General features: G+C 43.5%; 1 protein-coding gene across 4 annotated transcripts in view; it reads right to left on the reverse strand.

Moving 5' to 3' along the window:
* Positions 1-22,804, reverse strand: part of PRKCZ (protein kinase C zeta) — a 604,208-nt gene that overhangs the window by 48,671 nt on the left and 532,733 nt on the right. For 3 of the 4 annotated variants that reach the window (XM_069240998.1, XM_069241001.1, XM_069241000.1), the window contains one exon: positions 20,274-20,363. In XM_069240998.1, coding sequence (XP_069097099.1) covers positions 20,274-20,363 — 90 coding nt within the window. Of the gene's footprint in view, positions 1-5,269; positions 5,462-20,273; positions 20,364-22,804 lie in introns of those variants that run through there. The other variant, XM_069240999.1, reaches the window with a different exon arrangement.

Raw genomic sequence — 22,804 nt, forward strand, 5'->3', positions numbered from 1 at the left:
GCCTCCCCCAGCCTCTTGAAATGCTTTGATGGGCACAGATGGTGCCCATCTCTGCATAAGCCAGTCTACACCAGTTCAGGGATCCCCCAGCCCTGCTCTGGCGCGAAACTGGACAAAGGAAAGGGGAGTGACCACTCCCCTGACCTGCACCTCCCAGGGGAGGTGCCCAGAGCTCCTCCAGTGTGCCCCAGACCTCTGCCATCTTGGAAACAGAGGTGCTGCTGACACACTGGACTGCTCTGAGTGGCCAGTGCCAGCAGGTGACGTCAGAGACTCCTTCTGATAGGCTCTTACCTGTGTTGCTAGCCTATCCTCCTTTCTAGGTAGCCAAACCTCCTTTTCCGGCTATTTAGGGTCTCTGCTTTGGGGAATTCTTTAGATAACGAATGCAAGAGCACATCAGAGTTCCTCTGCATCTCTCTCTTCACCTTCTGCCAAAGGATCGACCGCTGACTGCTCAGGACGCCTGCAAAACCGCAAAAAAGTAGCAAAGACGACTACTGCAACCTTGTATCGCTGATCCTGCCGCTTTCTCGTCTGTTTCCTGGTGGTGCATGCTCTGGGGGTAGCCTGCCTCCTTCTTGTACAAGGAGCTCTGAAGAAATCTCCCGTGGGATGACGGAATCCTGCCCCTGCAACCGCAGGCAACAAAAGACTGCATCACCGGTCCTCTGGGTCCCCTCTCAGCACGATGAGCATGGTCCCTGGAACTCAGCAACTCTGTCCAAGTGACTCCCACAGTCCAGTGACTCTTCAGTCCAAGTCCGGTGGAGGTGAGTCCTTGCCTCCTCACGCTAGACTGCATTGCTGGGTACCGCGTGATTTGCAGCTGCTCCGGCTCCAGTGCACTCTTCCAGGATTTCCTTTGTGCACAGCCAAGCCTGGGTCCCGACACTCTAACCTGCAGTGCACAACCCCCTGAGTTGTCCTACGGTGTCGTGGGACTCCCTTTTGTGTCTTCGGGTGAGCTCCGGTTCACTCCTCTTCTAAGTGCCTGTTCCGGTACTTCTGCGGGTGCTGCCTGCTTCTGTGAGGGCTCCCTGACTAGCTGGGCGCCCCCTCTGTCTTCTCATCCAAGTGGCGACATCCTGGTCCCTCCTGGGCCACAGCAGCATCCAAAAACCCTAACCGCGACCCTTGCAGCTAGCACGGCTTGTTTGCGGTCTTTCTGCGTGGGAACACCTCTGCAAGCTTCTTCACGACGTGGGACATCCATCCTCCAACGTGGAAGTTTCTCTCACTCTTGGTTCTCGCAGAATCCACAGCTTCTACCATCCGGTGGCAGCTTCTTTGCACCCTCAGCTGGCATTTCCTGGGCATCTGCCCACTCTCGAATTTGTCGCGACTCTTGTTCCACAGGTGCTCTCGTCCAGAAATCCACTTTGGTTGCATTGCTGGTGTTGGTCTTCCTTGCAGAATTCCCCTATCACGACTTCTGTGCTCTCTGGGGAATATAGGTGCACTTTACACCTACTTTTCAGGGTGTTGGGATGGGCTATTTTTCTAACCCTCACTGTTTTCTTACAGTCCCAGCAACCCTCTACAAGCTCACATAGGTTTGGGGTCCATTCGTGGTTTGCATTCCACTTTTGGAGTATATGGTTTGTGTTGCCCCTATACCTATGTGCTTCTATTGCAATCTACTGTAACTTTACATTGCTTGCATTACTTCCTTTTGCTATTACTGCATATTTTTGGTATTGTGTACATATCTCTTGTATATATTTGGCATCCTCATACTGAGGGTACTCACTGAGATACTTTTGGCATATTGTCATAAAAATAAAGTACCTTTATTTTTAGTATATCTGTGTATTGTGTTTTCTTATGATATTGTGCATATGACACCAGTGGTATAGTAGGAGCTTTGCATGTCTCCTATTTCAGCCTAAGCTGCTCTGCTATAGCTACCTTCTATCAGCCTAAGCTGCTAGAAACACCTCTTCTACACTAATAAGGGATAACTGGACCTGGTACAGAGTGTAAGTACCCCTTGGTACCCACTACAAGCCAGGCCAGCCTCCTACAGATATAAGTAAAACTTTTCCAAGGACCAGGAGCTTATAAGTGCACAAATACCTAAAAGGAGGCCTGGCCCTAAAAGACTAATGACAACCCTATTGCTAATCCAAACACTGGAAACCAAAAACCTGGCAATGAGCTTGCCCGACAGGTGAATAACAAATGAGAAATACCAAAGTTCTAAGAACCACCCCCCACCCATAAGCCCAGAAAGATGATATTAAGGAAAGCGATAGTTGTAATCCATAGAACCCGTTTTTCAAAGCCTTTTTTAAGTGCAAATGCAAAGAAAGTTTTCAAAATGTGTCAGAAATGGTTTAAATGGAAGTGTACAAATGGGAAATATGTCCTTGATGTAGGTTACCCAGCAGACTTATAGAAATTATGCACCATAAATAGACACCCAGAAGGTGAAGTGCATGATCAAGATACAGGGTCGCCATAATACATGTAGGAGGATTTTTGAGTATCAAAGAGATTATACCAATGACCAAGGTAAAATGTTTAACACAATATATAGAAAGAGGAGCAATCAATAGGTGTCAGGATAAAGACCTCCAAGTAGAAAGGGAGGCATAAGCGATGATGATCTGTATTGTTGGACATACATTTTAGACAATTATGTCTCATCCAGTGAATGATGTGTAAAGCGAGACAGATATTAAAGGAACAGAGCAGCAGCAGCAAAACCGCCATCCAAGGCTCCACACTATTAGAATAGGTTCCATCCTAGACAAGAATCCAATGTATTAAAGTTCTCAAGTAAAGTTAAGCATTTAGATGCTTTGAACTTCTCGATGTGATTGACTAGAATAGATTTCAAAGAAGATAGACAATACAGGTTAGGTTCTGTGAGACTGGTAGTAAGTATCAACCCAGCATTTATTTCTCTCTAACGGAATTAGGTCCCACGTGTATGAACGATTTGTGAATCGCAAATTGTTTTGCAAATGTAAAAAGGGCCATATGCGATGTACAACAGCCATTCGCTTAATGAAAACTGCGATGCAACCGATTTGCAAATTGGTATTTTTTCCGACCAGAATTTGCGAGTCACAGTTAGAGTTGCAAACGGTATGCTTAGGCGAGTCACAAATTGTGAAAAGTCACAAAATGACCTGTTTGCAAGTTCAATTTGCCACCAATTCAATTTAGGTGGTAACTGGTTCCGCAGTACAAAATCAGCCCCAGAATGCATCAGGAGCTTCACAATGGCTGCCCTGTATGTGATATAAAGAAGGATGGGCATACTGGCTGCTCAGCAGAGGAGGAGGCAGAGACAGGAGAGGATATTTAGAGTCAGGCTGACCATGATTGAGAAGACAGAGGAAAAGCTCTATGAACAATACAGTTTGAGTAGCAATGTAATCTTGGAGTTAATAGCCCTCTTAAAGCCTCACACTGAAAGCAGAATGCACCGCAGCAATTCACTCCCCACCCATGTACAGGTGTTTTTCTCCCTTCACCTATTGGCCAGTGGCAGTTACCAAAATGTGACAGCTGTGGCTGGAGTGGTGTCGCAGTGTGCCCACTCATGTTTTTTTTCACATTTTCATAGAAGCCATGCTCCTCTACATACACTGCCACATTTACCTTCCCAGAAATGATGGTGAAATTAAAACTGAGAAATTGCAATTCTACCGGATAGCCAGATTTCCACAGATTATGGGGTGTATAGATGGGACCCATGTGACCACATTTTCCCCATCCCATCCTGAATACCTATTCAAGAACCGTAAGAACACTAGCTTCCTGAATATCCTAGTGGTCTGCAATGCCCACAATATCATCACATTTATAACAGCACAAAATCCAGGAAGCACACGATTCCTGTATGTTCAGTCACAGTGGGATTTACCGACAACTGGAAAGAGGGGAGTTTGATGAAGTTACCTACTATGTACTGTAAAGTAATGATAACACATAGGTTTTTGCTCAGTCTTCACTAATTGTATGTTATCTCACTCAGATATTTTTTTGTCAGGTGACAGTGCGTATGCCCTGAGGCCCTGGATCCCCACACCGTACAGGTCTCCCACCAACCCACATGAAAAGAGATATAACACAGGAGAAAGGTGCACCAGGTTGATGTTCAGGTGGTAATTCGGGCTCCTCAAGTCCTGCTTTAGGTGCCTGCACAAGATTGGGGGTGTCTTGCAGTATGAACCAGACATTTCTTGAAAGATTGTGGCAACCTGTGCCATTCTCCACAACATTGCCTGCAGGAGAGGCCTACCCACTGAGGTGTCTGAAAGTGACTACAAAGATGAGGATCCTGGCCCACCTTCCCAGCAGCGAAACGAGGCAAGAAGGGCAGCGGAGGGGAGAAGGCACAGGGACCACATTGCCAGACATTACTTTGCATGGTAAGTCATGTTCATCTACACAATACTGTAACAAAATTCCACAACAAATGACTGATTGCTTAACTTAAAGCTACCTTTACTGGCAGGTGTTAAACCTTGAAAGAAAACCTGTCCTTTACAAAAAATCATAAACTCATTTAGTAAACATGTAGGTCAGTTAAATCACTGACAACTAAAGTGATGGACAAACATAGCCAATCCCTGACTTCCGCCTAGCTGTTATTTTTTGGAAGTGTGTCCAGTATGTGAGCTAGCACCATGTTGAATTGCAGAAGTGCAGGCTGCTTCTGCGTTGCAGCATACAGGCATCTGAGGCAGAGATGCTGCTGATAGTTGACGCTCATTGTCCGGAGCCTCTGCACCCACACCACTAGCAATGTGGCCAGTTTGGATTGCCTCCACTGCAGCAGTTACCTGGCCAAGGCCCGGTGAGAAATCCACACTGTAGAGGCCCATCTCCACCTGTAGCACCACAGTATGCTTGGATAGTCTAGTGGCCTGTGCAAGTCTTCCAATGGGCATCACAGGGAAAGGAGCACAGCACTGCTCCTCTCCCTGCGCCTTTGCATTCTCCTGTCCTCCGACATCTCTGTGCAGCGTAGCGTTTGGCTATAGCATTTGTTATTTGGTCCATTTTTGTGGCCATTACTGGCCTGATTTTCAGCCAACTGCTTTGACAATGTGCGTAACCCCTTTTTCAATGTACGGTTTATCATCCTCATCTGTTTGTGCTGTCTGTGCTGAACCTGCAGAATCGCTTCCTTCAGCCTGCCATATACACATTTTGTTCAGAAGTCGCCTGGTACCCAGAAGTCTGCTTTGAGTGATTGTGCCCCCGCCAATGCAGAGTGGAGCTCTGCTGTCGGGACCTGATGACTTGCTGCTGGTTTGGGGTGGGGGGCTTTGTGGTATCCTGACCCTTTACTGCTGCTGGCTGTGCAGAGAAGGACACAGTGCTCGTGTGGCCATGAGATGTAGTGAGCATGCTCTCAGGCACTTCTGTTTGGTCTTCCTACATCTGGCCAGGTCTTCACCCTCATCCGCTGGCCCTTCAATTTCATCCACAGGTGTATCTAATTGGATAATGGGGATATCATTAAAAATGTTACATGTGATACTCATTGGTCGTACTACATTATTCTACAAATTTCTGATACTGACTACTCTGTTTCAGTCTATGGCTACATTTCCCTTAATGCACTGTGTGGGTTTGGTTGCACATGTAAAAACAACTCCATCCAGATGTGTGTGTTTGAGGTTGTATTACATGCATGTGGACACCAGATTTAAGGCCAGATTGTTGTCATGATTAAAGTTCAGTAGGTACTTTGTGAGGGTAGAGGCACAAACCTGTCCAGGGTCCCAAAACCAACTACAGCCTTTGGCTACAGGGTGGTCTCCACCACTGACTTCATTATTGTGGGTGGGGAAACAGTTGAGTGTCCACCTCCTGTTACCCAAGACTCAGTCAGGCAGGTCGTACCACCTCTTTATTTATTTCACGAATGCTCTGCCACTCCCACAGCATTTATCCTTTGCTGAATCTCTTTCCAGATCTTGCATTTCTAGGACTTTTGCATAGTCATTGAAGCACGGCCAAATAGCTGCTCGTGATTATTGCAGCACTCCTCAGTTAATATCTCCTGTTCTTTCTAAGAGAACTTTAATTTCTGCTTTCTCAGCCCGCCTCCTTCTCTGTCTGTTGGCCGGCCATTTCTGGGTCTTTTTGGGTGCTTTTAGGGATCCTGAGGTCACTTGGGTTTGGCAGCAAAACTCCCCTCCTCACTCTGCCTGGTTTCCTGGTTTCTCCTAGGCAGCACTTCCTGTTTGTGCGGTCATTCCCCTGACCCAGGAAGCAGAATCTAAATTTTTTGAATGCAGTCGCTAATTACAACTGACTCGCAATCTGCAAACACATTGGCAAATTACGAACAAATAGGAAATTGCAATTTGTGATTTCCTATTTTGCGACACCAATAGCTAAATCGGGCCAACATGCTAACGCACATACCATTTTGCATATGCCTAATTGCAAGTTGCAAAAAATCACAAATAGGAATTGGCAAAATTGTTTGTTCATGTGGCCCACAGTTCCTTATCAAGACATTTCCTAGCTTGCAAGCCCATTTACATAATAAGTGTTTCTGGGTTGCAAAGTAACATATGTGCAATTTCAACGTTAAAGCAAGTAATTTTCCTCATTAGTCCCTTCATAGATGTGGACCAAGGTGTGCTCCAAACTTTTGGAACAGGTTTAACAAACACCAAATTTCTGTGCTACAAGTATGTCTTTCAGACAGTATTCAAGTGATTTTACTACAGTCAAATTATGAACAGCTTACAGCAACAAAAAGCCATCAAAAATATCTTCACATATGTGACCGAGGACCAGCAATGTCTCAAAATCAAAGAGGAGTAGAGAACAGAGGAACCAGTCAAAAATGCAAAACGGTAATCAGCTTGAAACTGTAGCAAAATTGCAGAAAAGAGAAAATCAGATGGGGTGCAAATCACTGGGTCTACAGAGAAGCAAAAACAAAGGAAAGACAACTCTAGTAATAGAGCTCAGACTACTACAGGCAAACACCCTACAAAGAACCAACACATTTAATAAAAGGGGCTCAAAGGATTACATGAATTCAAATTAAGTGCATACTCACTGAAAGAAGTAAAGTAGAGGACAAAAATAGATGGATTTAAAATAAGGTAAAACCTGCATTAGCAATAGGGGTGGGAGCAAGGATCTTCAAACTGAAGAGCGGGCCCCCCAAGGGGTGCCTCAAGTGATGGGGGGGGGCATGCTCAGGCCAAAAGAAGCAAAACACAGATAACAGTCTTTTGTTTGAAGCGGGCACATGTTATTGCATTTTTAAAAAGGTAACACTATTTAACTGCAATGTTTAAATACGTCTAGACATATTTAAGCATTGCCATCTTTATTAAATATTTGTGAAAAATTCTGAGGTGGGGCAATGATTTTTATTTTTCAACTGGGGGGCGCAGCATTAAAAAGTTTGGAAACCACTGGGTGGGAGAAACTCACGGAGTTTCACTTAGCGGAATTCTCCCGCATCCCCGTCCCTGGGGGGGGAGGGTGGAATGATGCGTTGTCAGGATGCAAAGGCACAGATTAGCTAACAGCATAAGACCTGACCTCTTAAGAAATCACAAATATTAGAAAATGTATATTTCCCTAATTCAGTAGGGCTAGCCAACAGGTTGAGTCTGGTGCTATCACAATCTAAATTTGATGGGCAGCTGATTTATCCCCAAATGCTCATCATAAGTTTGATAGTATGGCTTTAACGTTTATTGTCAGACGAGTTTATTGTTTTGTAGACCTTCACAGTAAAGTACTGCTGTGCTACAAAATATTTTGGCTGAGCAAGTACCAGAAGACTGGCAAAGAGGGCATGTAGTGCGAAATAAGCACTGAGTAACAAAAATAAGACAACCTGTTCTGAAGTTTCTAAGTTCTTCTCCATCATCTCTCGGTTACCCTACTGCTTGCCAAAATAAGGAGCACACAGGAATCTATTAAAGTAACATTTTGTGACTAGAGAACAAGGTCCTGTAAAGCACTGACAAACAACCTCATGAACATGTGATCGAGGCTCTACAAGTAATATTCAGACTTCTCCGTAGACCAACAAACAGGAATTGCAGACTTGTAGCCCTTACACGCAAAACACAGATGGACTACTTATGTTCCATGAGTGTTTATACTAAATTTTCTATAAGTAATTGTAGATAATGCTAGTGCGTCCATTGGATCAGGCAACACTCCACCCAGGTAGTATTAAGTATAAATAAACGAAAATACTCAAAAGTATAGATTTTGATTAATCTGTTGACTTAATAGGTTTTTGACTTTTTCATCTCAGCACATACGCCAAGCATGTACAAGCGTCAAGTGTTTTCTGTGACATGAAATTCGACCTAAAGTGAGGCATTGTTGTCTGGAGTCACACCACGTGACCTTGTTCTTGTCTAATGTGAGTGTGCCAGTCCATAGGCTGCAGAGGACTGATAATGCCGGCAGCAACATATTCCGGTGGCTATGACAAGCCTTCTACCTATCACCAGGATGAATCGCCTATTGGTATCTCATATTTTTAAAATAGTTCTGCTGGTCCTCTGCAACTAGGTTCTTTATTCTATTAATGCAGTAGATGCATGCTTTGAGTATAAGCTGCTTATGTGTTCAGAGGTTGTTCGCGGAGTCTGTTCATATGGCTGTGGCTACACAGCTATTCATTCGATTTCCTGAAACCCATGTGGTACCCAAGATGGAGGTTGGAGAGATCTCCAGACATCAATTTGAATTCGGGGATTCCTCTAGCACATTCCAGAATCATTTTTAGTGGATCAGACTTTTGGATGTGAAGAACAGATGACAGAGAATCTTTTGAAGGGGTATGGAAACTCCACTGCCCTTTCCGAAAAGCCAGAGTGCCTGTGCCTTATGTCTTCTGCAGGCTTTCCTACTAAAAAACCTTAGCAATTAGCAGTGTAAGGCACTGAGAGCACTGGCCGCATTTGGTGATCTCAATCAATCAACCCGAGCACCGAAGGTGCTGTATCAAGGAGGAAGACAGCTCCCATTGTCAGAGAAAACATTGGTTACAGAGGTGATGGTAATGCCTTGATCAGAGATGGGTTCCTAGATTTGTTAGGGTGGTGAGCATGTGTCTGGGCCAGAAGAAGGTATAGCACAGCTAGATGCACCAGACACAACCAGCACGACCTGAGCATAGCCTCTCTACCACTGATACTGGTGCTGCTGATCATCACCAGAATGGGTGAGCACACGAACACTCAAAACATCAGCATAGCTGGAGCAAAGAGCCAGTGATTTCTGCTTGTGGGCCGTGTGAGGAAGCATACCACATAAGTAGAAGTGCACTCACTAATACCCTTAGACTGGGCTTGCGCTCCATGAACACCAAAAAAGGAGTGCTGTGCAATTGTGAATACAGGAAAGAAGGGAAATACTGCTTATTGAGATAGCATCAATACAATTCTTGGGGAAAGGTCAGCCAGACCAATGGGTCCTGAGGTACTTATCCCAGAAGGCTCTCAATAGAAATAACGTTCCATTTTTGTACTGAGATACTGCTTAATATCTGTCCTAGATGAACAGCAGGGGCTATTGCCCAAAATCACAGTAACTGTTGAATTGGCGATTGGTGTATTAGTTAAATTGCCCTCTGATTACTATGCACAACATTATATTGTGTTCAGATTGAAAGTGTAGTTTCTTTCATAAGCAGAAATGTTTGTTAATTACATTCCGAGTCACTATTCCCAAACTACTTCACTGAGAAGCTTTCAGATGCTTGCCTTCTCTATCTAGAGGGTAATATGGGAACTGGACGTACTTGTACTTAATTTTGGGCTCAATAGTAACACTAAGCCCAGGACACCATTGGTAAAAGACTCTGATTGCCACAATCTGAGCTCAGTAATCCATGTCTGCTCTAAAGAGGAATCCTTAAAGAAGAGTGGACTGGACATCCAGTTAGTGTGTAAATTCCATTACTCCTTTTTTACACCTAAACCTTATCAATAAAAGTGCTCTAAACTAATCTCAAGGCAATGTGCAGTGTTATATGCCTGGCAAATCAATACTGCCAAAGCTTCTAGTGTTTTGTATGTGGTATGACACTTCGAATGTTTCACTAGCCAGTTATGACATTCTCGGCATAACATGCTGGTCGTCCGTATTCCACAAAAATTAAGGATACTGGTCAAAGGTGAAGGCAAAGAAACAAAGAATCACTGCATACAAATCACAATGGACAGTGAAATGAAAAAGAAAAGAATGGGAAAAAATACAGAAGTCGTGAAACCAAGCAGAAACTCCTGTGTGGCTGTAACATTCAATAATCGCTGGCTTAATTCTACTGAATGAAGTTCTTTGCTGCTTCCCAAAGGACATCACTCTAACAGTGAAGTACGGTGGTGCACATTAATTCAACTTCACTTGGCAGAAGCCGTTAAAAAACAACTGCCATCAGCAAAATAACTGCTAAATGTGTAATTGAGGTGCTCAAATGCTTGGACTAAGTCCAACACATGCCATCTGTATAAAGCTAGATACCCAGGGAAAAGAGAGGCTGGATGTAATATTGAAATTAATAGCACTAAATATAGCCTCAGAAATGCAGCAAAGACAGGAGATCAAATACATTTTCAGTTATTGCTCTATATTACAAAAATGATCTTAATTTCCTAAAACAGACGGTGTCACTATCCTGAAGACTGGACTGCTATTGACCATTAATAGATCTGTAAAGCCACTGGCCAACAGATATCAAAGTTGAGAAGATTGGGTAACATGGAGCATAAAGAGAAAAAATATTAAGTTCATTTTTTAATGTAGAAGTTCAAAAATATCGAGGTAGAAAAATCATCACATACGTTCTAGGGTCTTTGTGAGCCTTTTTTTACTAAGACCAAGGGAAAAGGTAATGGGCAAGTGACAAGTAGTATAAGTAGGCTAAAGGGTGAGGCTGGACTGCTGGGGAATTGTACCGTCCCTTACAGAAGCAGATCCATCAGACTCAGATCAGTTTAACAGAAGTTCCCTAAAAAGATTCCTTCAGTTTCCAAAATGGCTACCGGTAGGGCAAGATGCTTCTGAAATTCAAATCAAGGATTGCAGCCCTCCGAACAATGTAAACCTTTCTCTGCCCTACATCCCCGTGCTGGTGGGCTTTTTAATCAAGGGACTGGTTTGCTGGTGGCATCCAGGATTTGCACCTCAGAGTGTTAGTGGCCCACAGGTGGCACTGTCTATGTTGGGGAATGCCTGTATCTGACACAGATACTTATGTGGTAGAAAAGATTCACTCATACACCAATGGGTTTTCATTATGTGGCCCATACTTTATGATGGCGAAGACGAAACTGCTCACATGAGATAGCAGATTCCTTCATTCTGAAGGTCACGTTGCACCATTAGACATGGAGAAATCCATCATGGACACATGACAATGAGATCTCTTCTCTTTCGGAGATAAGAGAAAAAACTATTTAGGAAACTTCGGGTTTGGAACTTAGGGCCAGATGTACCAAAGGATTTTACCCATTCTGTGTCTATGGGAAAAAGCTTTCGTACATATGGCCCTAAGACACCAGGGTCAAGTGATCTCATGTGCAATCTGCTACAGTTGAAGGGAGTATCTCTTATTACATAATGGAAAAACACCTAAAGGAGTTATGAGACAACAATATTTAAACCTTTCTCAGTTAGGGAAAGGGAGGACTGTAAAACCAGTGAGATCAGATTGTAATGGATCCAATGATCAATTTTGAAATTCATTCAAAAACATTGGCTTCCTGCAGGAGTAAATAGTCCCAGTGGATGTCTGCTTAGGAATAACATCAAACATTTTAAGTGGTAATTTCTAACAGAGATAGGCAGCCTCTCAAGATCCAGGCTTAGTGCTGACAGGTAAGGATGAAAGATCTTCCTATTGTTTCATGTAAGAATTTTCTCCTGAGCACTGCCTGGAGTAAATCGAGATTGCTAGGAGGCTGACCTATTTTGGTGCCATCAATTCCACCTTGGACTTGTGAAACTGCTCTTCTGCAGAACACTTTAGATCAGAGAGAAAGGACTGAAGGCATACTGAAAATCTAAGGTTCAAAGGAGATGCATCCTAGAGTGGGTCCTAATGAGGGTAATGTCTGGAAAAAAAAACAGAGGGCACCTTGTTCACCGATGTCACAAAACGATCAATCTGAGGAAAGCTCAAAGCGGCATAGGTTTGTTCCAGGACCTCTAGACCTAATCTGCATTTGTGACCGGTCGACTGTAGCCTGAAGAGGAACTCTGCTTTCTGGATGTCCTTGCCCAACTGTTGACTTCACAACAGATATGATCTTGACCATAATTGAGCCCTGTATTTAAATTGTTAGGAAATTACACTTTTTGTATGGTCACCCCCAAAGGTTTGGACTGATGCTGTTGGTTTTTGCCTCAGAGTGCACTGAGTCCTGATAACTGGACCTCAGTGCCAGTGCCCTAACCTTAAAATGTGTATGTTTGATTGGCCTACTCGCAATTGGCTTAGGATACCTCACTTTTAAGAACCTGGTATATGTTACCCAGGGTACCCATGGCCTTTAAGTTAGTGGTGCCCTTTAAATTGGTATCTATTTGTCTTTCCCTATGTTAAGGATTTGCTTTTATCTCTTTGTGCACTTTTCTGCGCTTCTTATATAGCAGGCCTCGACCCAAAAGCATGGGAGCACTTTACATGAGCACCAGTTCACATTCATTGTTTATAAACTCTAGCAAATTAAATGATTTATCTAGAAACCTAGGATGTCGAGCCAGCATCGAGACTCAAACCTGCTTCCCTAGTTCCAAAGTCAGCAGCTCTGGCTGTAATGCCACATCCTGGGAAGAGGGGAGCAGGCTGATGTGCTTTGAATCTGCATTCTGCCCATTCCTTCTTCCCACTATCCTCTTTGTTTCCCCCACTTTATAGATTGCCATGCTTGCTGCAGACAGCACTGTGTTGTATTTTATGGCGCCTGGGTTGCAGAGTGATGTTGGTCTAGGAATGAGTTTCTGCACAGTACTAGAATGAAAGTACTGAAAGATGGTGGCTCCTGACTGCACAAGTCACGATTCAAGGAAGGAAGGATTCCAAGTATACCAGAAGCCAAAAAACGAGATTAGGAACTAGCTTCAGCTTGGCAAAAACAGGCACCTGCTCCACAACACTGCAATGCAAATGTATTCAGTATTGTGCCATGAACTGCAAATCAGTTGTAGTGAGGTGGGTAGTTCTTAAATTGGCAGGTTAGGAAGACACTTTTTTCTTCCACACAACACTCTCTCACAACAAATGCTGTCTCAGTCCCAAACCTTTGCTGTCAACTGCTGTCTTTCCTGGTCGCCCCGCTGAGCAGTGTTTTCTTCTTTGCACAGCTGTCTTTCATAGTTACAGTTGCCTCAGCTCTCGTTCACTCTCTGTCACTGCTACTTTGCTGGTATGCGTTTTTTCTTTGCAGTCTCATTTTCTTTGTGCAACAGCCTCCCACAGTTAAAGCTCTCTTATCGTTCCCCCGTCACTGCAGATTACTGGGACAGTTATACACTCAGGACAGTCGCTTTCTTCTCTGCGCAGCTTTCAACCCCAATTCCCACTGTTACCGGAATCCCACCAGTCTCCCTCCAAGCACAGTCTCTTCTTTTGTGTAATGTTTTCTTCCCATAGTTTGGTTGGTTTGCTTCAAACTTCCTGCTTGCCTCACTGACTTATTTGGTTATGCCTGTTATATCAAAGATGCCACATATTTTGATATCAAGGGATAACATTGCCTTCTCCTTGGCAGTACTTCAACTCCTAGAAGGGGTACGTCTATATTAGTGAAGAAAATGAGTTGTTTCTTGGTGAGTGCACATGAGCAGAGCAGGGTGAGCAATATACCTGTTTGAGTATAGCGTGAGGGATGCGACTGATTGGATGGAGGGTCGGGGTGTGCCTCTGACAGTTTAGAGTGAGTGCAGCGTTAGTGATGTGTAGTTAGTAGAATTGCATGGTGAAGGGATTGTCTGTATACCTGCAGGGTAAGCAGTGTGAGTTAGGGTCAGCAGTCTGCCTGTATGAGAAGGAAAAGTGTTAAGTCTGTAAGCTAAGTGTATTTTGAGTGCAGGTTGAACGGTGTGTATTGTGAGTGTAGGTTTGACGTGTACCTTTGTGAGTAAAAAATGAGTGGTTTATGAATGCAGTGTGAGCAACATAAGTGCAGAAGAAGTGGTTGTATTGGAAGTTCAGGGTGAAGGGATTGCTTGTGTAGTGTAGAATGAGTGGTGTGCATGTGTATGGTGAGTCAGGTCGGTGTGTGAGAGTAGAATGAGTGGTGTGACTGTGTGTGTACAGTGAACAATGTGCCGGAAAGCAGAGTTCAGTGTGTTTATGAGAACATCTATGCAAGGTAAGCAAAGTGCCTAAATAGGATAAACAATGTGTCTATGTGAGTGTATGGTAAGTGGTGTGTCTTTCTTAGTATAGGGTGAGTGATGTGCGGAGAGTGCAGGGTGAGTATTGCGCCTGAGGCCAGGTTCCCAGAGTGTATTGCCAGTGCAGGATAAGTGGTGTGCCTGTATAAGTGCAGACCTATTTCAATTCACTACTTAATTTTTAAATTTGTGAATGTTTGGGCACGTGTCCTTTCTGGTCTTAACCCCTTCGCTGCCAGGCCTTTTCCCCCTCAAGTGCCAGGCCTTTTGTTTTGGCTATTTGTGGCAGTTTGCGCTTAGGCCCTCATAACTTTTTGTCTTCCCAGCTTTCAGGAACAGGCAGACATGAATCAGAAAACCACATTTTTCAACACAATTTTTGGCATTTTACTGGGACATATCCCATTTTTACTATTTTCTGTGGTTTTAACCTCCTTCCAGTTAGTGACAGAAATTGGTATGAAACCAATGCTGTATATCGGAGAGCTTAACATTTCTAAAACGTAGACCAAATTCTGAATTCAGCAAGGGGTCATTTCAGTTGATACTACAAGGTTTTCCTACAGAAAATACACTGCTGAAATTCAAAAATATTGAAATTGAGTTGAAAAAAACTGCCATTTTTCTCCATGTTTTACTCTCTAACTTTTTCCTGCGATGTCAGATTTGTGAAAGCAATATACCGTTACGTCTGCTGAACTCTTCTGCTTGCAGGGATATATAGGGCTTGTAGGTTTATTTAGAACCCTAGGTACCCAGAGCCAATACATGAGCTGCACCTTGCAAAGGTTTTTCATTCTATACTGGGTATATAGCAATTCATTTGGTGAAATATAAAGAGTGAAAAATAGGTATCAAGAAAACCTTTGTATTTCCAAAATGGGCACAAGATAAGGTGTTGAGAAGCAGTGGTTATTTGCACATCTCTGAATTTTGGGGTCCCCATACTACCATGTGAATTACAGAGCATTTCGCAAATAGATGTCTTTTTTACACACTGTCTTACATTTGGAAGGAAAAAATGTAGAGAAAAACAAGAGGCAAAAAAACTTGTTCTGTTATTCTGTGTTCCCCCAAATCTTCCGATAAAGACTGTACCTCACTTGCGTGGGTAGATTCAACGCCCGCAACAGGAAAGCAACATGGACACATCACATTTTTAGATTGAAAACTGACGTGTATTTTGGAAAGTGCCTAGCTGTGGATTTTGATCTCTGGGGTGACTTGTGGGGCTCTCACTAGGTTCTGTTACCCAGAATCCTTTGCAAACCTCAAAATTTGGCCAAAAAAACACTTTTTTTCCTCACATTTCGGTGACAGAAAGTTTTGGAATCTGAGAGAAGCCACACATTTCCTTCCACCCAGTGTTCCCCCAAGTCTCCTGATAAAAATGGTACCTCACTTTTGTGTGTAGGCCTAGTGCCCGTAAAATGTAATGCCCCAAAACACTATCTGGACACATCAAAATTATTAAATAAAAAACGACCTGTTTTTGCTGGGGAGAAGGATTAGGGAGCTGGGGCACCTGTGTTTTTGGTCCTGGGCTCAGCAGCCATACAGGGAAACCTACCAAACCCAGACATTTCTTAAAACTGGACACCCGAGGGAGTCCAGTGAGGTGTGACTTGCGTGGATCCCCCAGTATTTATTTTACCCAGAATCCTCAGCAAACATCAAATTTAGCTTTAAAAAAAATCACATTTTTCCCACATTTCTGTGTGGGATCACCACACCGGGACAAATTTCCTACCGCCCAACGTTCCCCTCAGTCTCCCGGTAAAAATGATACCTCACTTGTGTAGATGCGCCAAGTGCATGTGACAGGGAAGAGCCAAAAACATGTTGAAATTGAGGGGGAACCAAAGCGGGTCCAAAAGGGCGGTTTGAAAAAAAACATTTCTAGGCTGACAAGTGGGGCAACATTTTTATCTGTGTAAATAAGACAATGTTGGGTGGTAGGAATTTTGTTGATTCCTGCAGATTCCATACATTCCATTACAAAAATGGGGAATAAATTTGTGATTTCCAGGAAAGTTGATGGTTTTCAGGGCATTGTGGGTAAGAAAATGGTCCGGGTGTATGTGAAGCACACTACCCTGGTCTCACCCAGATGTTTAGTTTTCAGAAGCATCTAGGTCTTGAGGATTTCTCTACATGGCAGTGTCCTAAGGTCAAAAAAATTCTGCTCTCACCATTCTAAGTGGGACGATTTTGAAAGTTAGCCAAGCTCTCATGGCCCAAATGTAAAACCAAAACCCAAAATAATCAAATGCCCTCTTGCTTGCCATGGGATAAGATGTTTTAGTGTGTGGGGGGGAGAGCTAAAAGACTGTTACCCCCTTCAGTTGGGGTGGGGCATAACCATGCCCATACTGGTTGGTAGCAACCACACCACTATATATTTTTTTTAATTCTCTGGCATCTAGTACACTTTCTGCCCCCCACCCCCGGGGTGTTGATTGGGGGTACTTGCTCCATCTGCCCACTGGTGGGCAGAACAACTTTGGCCCCATTTCTTTGGGGTGGGGGTATGGCCATACTCCCACACTCTTATTTTGAAAAACAAATCTTCCCTGGTCTCTGGTGAGCTTTTTGCCCCCTTTGGGGCAGATAGGCCTTTCAAGGGGGGCAGATATGGCCAACAGTAAAGTGCCCTCATGGGGAGCGACCCTTGCCCAAGGGGCTGCCCCCCCCAAATAAAACACACATACACACACACACACACCAGATTGCCCTTGCCTAAGCGGTCACTCCCCTTGCATGAAATTGACAAAGAAAATAAAAATCCCTGGAGTCTAGTGGTTTCCGCCCCCCTTGGGGGCAGATTGGCGTAATAAAAATCGGCCGATCTCCCCCCAAGGGAGGCAGAAATGGCCTAAAATTGATTTTGCCCCCAGGGGAGTGACGCTTACCTAAGGGGTCGCTCCCCACATATAAAAAAATAAAGTAAACAAAACAAAATGTATCCCTGGTGTCTAGCGGTTTCTGCCCCCGAGGGCAGATCAGCCTAAATATAATAGGCTGATCTGCCCCCCGGGGTGGGGCAGAAATGGTCTAAAAATAAACTGGGCCCTTGACCAAGAGGCCGCTCCCCTTATGTATAAATATCAATAAATAAATATTTCCCTGGTGTCTAGTGCTTTCTGCCCCCCTTGGGGGCAGATTGGCCTAATAGAAATAGGCCGATCTGCCCCAAAGGGGGGCAGAAATGGCCTAAAATTAATTTTGCCTCCAGGGCAGCGACCCTTGCCTAAGGGGTCACTCCTCACATATAAAGTAAACAAGAAAAAAAATGATCCCTGGTGTCTAGCGGTTTCTGCCTCCCACCCCACGGGCAGATCGGCCTAACTATGATAGGATGATCTGCCCCCAGGGGGGCAGAAATAGCCTAAAAATAAATTGCCGCCCTGGGGAGTAGCCCTTGCCCAAGGGGCCGCTACACTTAAAAAAAAAAAAAAAAAAAAAAAAAAAAATCCCTGGTGTCTAGTGGCATTTCTGCTGCACGATAGCTATGCTATCGGGCAGCAATAATGCTGAGAAAGACATCAAAAGGAAAGGAAAGGAGTGTCCTTTCCTTTCCTTTGGTGCCTCTCTCGGCCCCTCCACTTGATTGGAGGAGAAATGCTTTTGCATTTCTCCTCCGATCAGCGGTGGAAGCTGAGCTTCAAGTGTGGAGGGGTAGGCCTCTGATGAGGTCAGCACGTGATTGCGCACTGACGTCATCAGACGCCACAGGGGGAGGGGTAAGGAGGCGGAAGGGGAAGCGATTCCCCTTCAATCCCTGCCCAGGGCAGGGGGTGTGAGGCCCCTGGGGGGGCTAACGCTTCCCCCAAGGGCCCCTACTTGGACGTAACAGTTAAGTCTAGGGCACCCGAGAGGTGCTGCCCAGGACGTATGCGTTATGTCCAGGGCACCCGAGGGGGTTAATAGAATGTAGTATAATTTTTGATAGTTTCACTCAGTTGTGCACACAATCTCAAAATGTACGCACAAAAACAAATCACTGCAGCACAAACACAAAAATAATTAAAGGGAACACTGGCTGTGACCATTTAACCCTCTTCCAGAGGCTTTGAGGGTTAATTTGGAATGGAGGGAGAATAGTCTTATGACATGCTGCCAACTCTGTGAAATTACAGAGATGAGTAAAGCAGGGTACGCAGCAGTTCCTTGATGGCATTGTGTACTCCAGCTCCGCTGCTTGTTTGGAATATCTGTCCTCGAAGGTCATCCCCTCGTTTTTGGTTTGAGCAGAGTTCTTGGATTTTGATTCTGTTATACAGGTGGGGTTTCTGTGGCTATGTTCCAACCGTTGTAATATATTGTGCCATCTTGCATGCTTTTATTCACTTCTAATGCTTGTGGTCTGTAAACTTGCATGTCTAATTTTTTCCCTCTGGCACAAGTATTACAATACTAATGTGGCCGTCTATTTTATGTCCAATAGCTGTGATTGGAGATCTTTACGGAACCATGGAACAGCCGGCAGTTAAAATTCTTTCATTCTAATTGATAAATTTACATGAGGAAATGGGTTTTATATGGGGTGATACAGCAACACTACTGATCTATTTAGGACCAGTCAGGTTATTGTTTATTATAAGTAGTAGAACACTCTAAGTCTGACAGGTCTAACGTAGTCTGTTCACGGCCATCAGCAGGATGGAAGTCTAAGTGATCACCACATACCACAGCTGTGACCATTTAACCCTCTCTCACAGGCTTTGAGGGTTAATTGGGAATGCAGGGAGAATGGCCTTCCGACATGAAGTCAACTCTGTGACATTGCAGAGAAGAGGCACCAACACATCTTCACTGCGGACAAGGACATCGCAGTACAAACTGTGCAGCTGCTGATCACAGCATTGTCTTCATCCCTGACACATCCCCTTTGCATCGCCGGCTACGTGCCTCACCAATGACATACCACTTTCCTCACCAAGGGTTCGCCAACAATCCATCCTCAACTGCATGGATCGGAACTGACGCATCACCTCCACATTGGCCCCCGCTGCTCCTCACATCAGCTCTCGACTTCAATGCAACTCTCTAAACAAGGGACTTTTTCAGTGGAACAAGGTTCGTCCTTGTAGCCGGCCCACACTCCATCTGGGCCGGTCCGAACTCTTGACTTTGCCCGGGCTAGCGCAAGCAGATTGCCCCTGTTGGCGCTTAATGGTTCTAAGCACTACAGTTGTATTTATTCTTTAGAAATTCATATATCAAGCTCTACTATTTGGATTTTTGTTGTTTTGGTCTTGTTATACTCAGATAAATATCTATTTTTCTCACTTGGTATGGAGTCTTTCTGTGGTGTTTTCACTGTGTTACTGTTTCAAGTGTTGCACAAATACTTTACACATTACCTCCTAAGTTAAGCCTGCCTGCTTTGTTCCAAGCTAACAGAGAGTGAGCACAGGTTAATTTATGGTGTGTGACTGACTGACTTATCCTGACCAGGACTGTGGTCCCTTCTTGGACAGGATGCATACCTCTGGCCAACTACAAACCCCAATTTCTAACAGAGTACTATTAAACTGGAAAACAGCAATACATGTCCTTTACAGTCCATAGAAATACCGGAAATGTGGTGCAAAGCCCTAAATAAATTACAATTATTGTTATTCTTATCCATAAGTTAGCAGTCCGTGTGAGAGGGAGAAAATAAAAAGTGCATAACATTCACCCCTTATTATTGTTACCAATACTTTTAAGCAATCTATTTTAATGACCGCCGTCTTGTAAATGTATAATCTATATGCCCAGGGTGAAAAGTGTTAATCACAAAATAAGCATAAATTTGAACTAGATTTAATCTAGTGTAATACAATGCTTTTCTGTTACATCACAGCTGATCTGAAGATTAAAATGAGTGATTTAATAAAAGGTACATTTGTTCTTACCAGATCCCAGTCTATACTGCGGAAAAAAGTGTGGGACTTGATATCGGAAAACCCGGTCTGTAGCTGGCACCCAAGTCTCTCTTTGGAATCCTGGCCAAAAAGAAAAATAAGGGCTATATGAACAACAACAACTAAACTGACATCTGTGCTAAAGAATATTAGTACCATAGTTTATGAAATTCTAGTTTTCTTTTTGTATTAACAAAATAGGGAAAATCTTAGCAATACGTGTAAAACTGTAATTTTTCACCCACCTTATCCAATCAATTTACATTTAACAAGCTTAAGCGATGATGCAAAAAATAAAATGAACCATCCCTGGCATCAATAGGCTCTACATAATGACATTTGCATAATTACTGAAGGTTCCCTAAAAGCGTAATGTAAGCACACAACCAAGTTAACAAACAACACCATAAAAAGAAATGGAAACGAACACCAAAAATATCAGTGGTAACCCACTATTACGTCTCTCGCTAATTCAGCACCAAAAATAAAAAGCATAGTATGACAGTAAACACATTAGCAAGAAATTTGAGCGACCTGTGTAAAATTAATCACTTGGAACGGACCAGTGGTAATGGATCCAAGACCAGAATCGATGCTCAGTTCGCACTGCTTCACCCAATCATATCTGTTTGGTGCTCAGATGGCCTGAAAGCAAATCTCATATGATTAGGTAAAGTCAATTTGCACATTAAGAATTGAGATAACTGTTCCTCCAAACTGACTACCAATAGCTGATGCACTTTTTAGGCAAGTGTTGAATGAACAATTGGAGGTCCCTTTCTTCTAAAGGCATCAGGGAACCATGGTTTTATCATTGCGGTCCTAGGTCACTCCAGTAGGTACAGTGAGGCAGAGTGTCTCAGTTGTGTGACTGCACCTTTGGAAGCCAGGACAATGACGGACATCTGAAACAGAATGGGATGCTCAAAGTAAAGTGTTTTTGATAGAGGAAAAAGTTTAATATTCTTCACTTCTCTTTTCTCCCATACAAATGAGTCTTAGATGACTCAAGACCATAAAGACATGATGGGTGGTCTAAAACATCCTCCCTCTTCCTGCCTTGCTTACATACCCAAAAGTATAAGAGAAAGCACTGGCATATAGTTCAACTGATCTTATGTGTAAAACTCGACAAGAGGTGCCCTTGGACTTGTGAAAGAAGCGAGAAACTTTTTTCTAAAGGTCTTCATGTGATGCTGTGTATTATATGCTCAAGCCAGCAGGGGAAGAATGGCGATTATATGAGGAAGGGTACGAATGACTGGCAGCTGATGCAATACCGATATTACCTCTATGATCAAAAAGTAACTGCCTAACAGAGTGCAAACCTTGACAGAGATCTGAGCTCCTGAGAGGCTGGATTATCAGACCCTTTTTATTTGATAACCACTTCAGTGCCGAGCCTACGGAGATAATCCCTTCTGCAAAGAAAAATGGATTATCCAAATCGCCAGAGAAAGTGTAAGATGCTTCCAGGGTCACACTACACAGTAATAAAGATGTCTGAGGGCTCATACCTTTGCAGATTTCATCCCTCCATTTTTGGTACTGGTAAAACAAAAAAGGTCAAGAGCATTGATGCATTCTCTGCAATTAACAGGCAGCCCAAAAGAATGAAGTCTGCAATAGCATTTCCTTCTACCACAAACCTCAATGTGAAGATACACCTGCTGAAGGTCTCGGAAGCAAAGATAATTGCCCTTTGTAGTGACAATATGATGAACTGAAATTAAGTCATATTCACAAGGAATTGGTTTATAATTCAATGTTGAACAGTTGGATTGTTGACCCTTCCCTCTTCCCTTACCAGGAAATACCTGAAAAAGACCTCCTCCCACCCTCCCTTTCTGTCTCCCATGTGGTGCCACTTCATGGTAGTATTGTTTAGTAGAATTTGGATTGCCTTTAGCAATAACACTACTAAATTCAAGAGTGTTTGCTGATTTTTTTTTTAATTCCAAGCAACATTTTGACCTGTGCAGAAAGCTGCATCCGTTCCCAGGTAAGTCAGTCTTGGAAAAAAACTGGAATCTATAAGAAGTGAAAGGCTGCTTCAATGTCTAGTGTGTTTGCCAAATAACATCACGCTCATCAAAAGACTGTTTGATCATTGCTGCTTGACATCTCGTTGAAAGCCAAACATTTGAAGCATGTCTGCCCACACAGGACTATTGTGTATTTAGTATACGACGTATGCAGGGTTTCACATACTTCTAGTATAGTTAATCAGCTTTCACCCCTCACCCAGCTACAACTTGAAGCGTAACACTAGAGCTGAGCTACATTTAACCTTTCCACCCTCCCTCACAACATGATGGGTAACATAAGAGTGAATATGAATAAGGGCTCCACTAGTTTGATTAGACTTTTGCTAAACGTCCCTTGGTTATTAAGTTCTCCTTGCAATTGCCTTTTAACAAAAGTGTTTTACAGCATCATACCTGGAATACAGTCTCCGAAAGCGTGGCACATGTTCAAAAAGTGTTAACTCTTGTAATTTATACTATGTGCCCCATGTGACG

This window comes from Pleurodeles waltl, chromosome 6 (genome assembly GCF_031143425.1).
Source record: "Pleurodeles waltl isolate 20211129_DDA chromosome 6, aPleWal1.hap1.20221129, whole genome shotgun sequence".
Classification (NCBI taxonomy): domain Eukaryota; kingdom Metazoa; phylum Chordata; class Amphibia; order Caudata; family Salamandridae; genus Pleurodeles; species Pleurodeles waltl.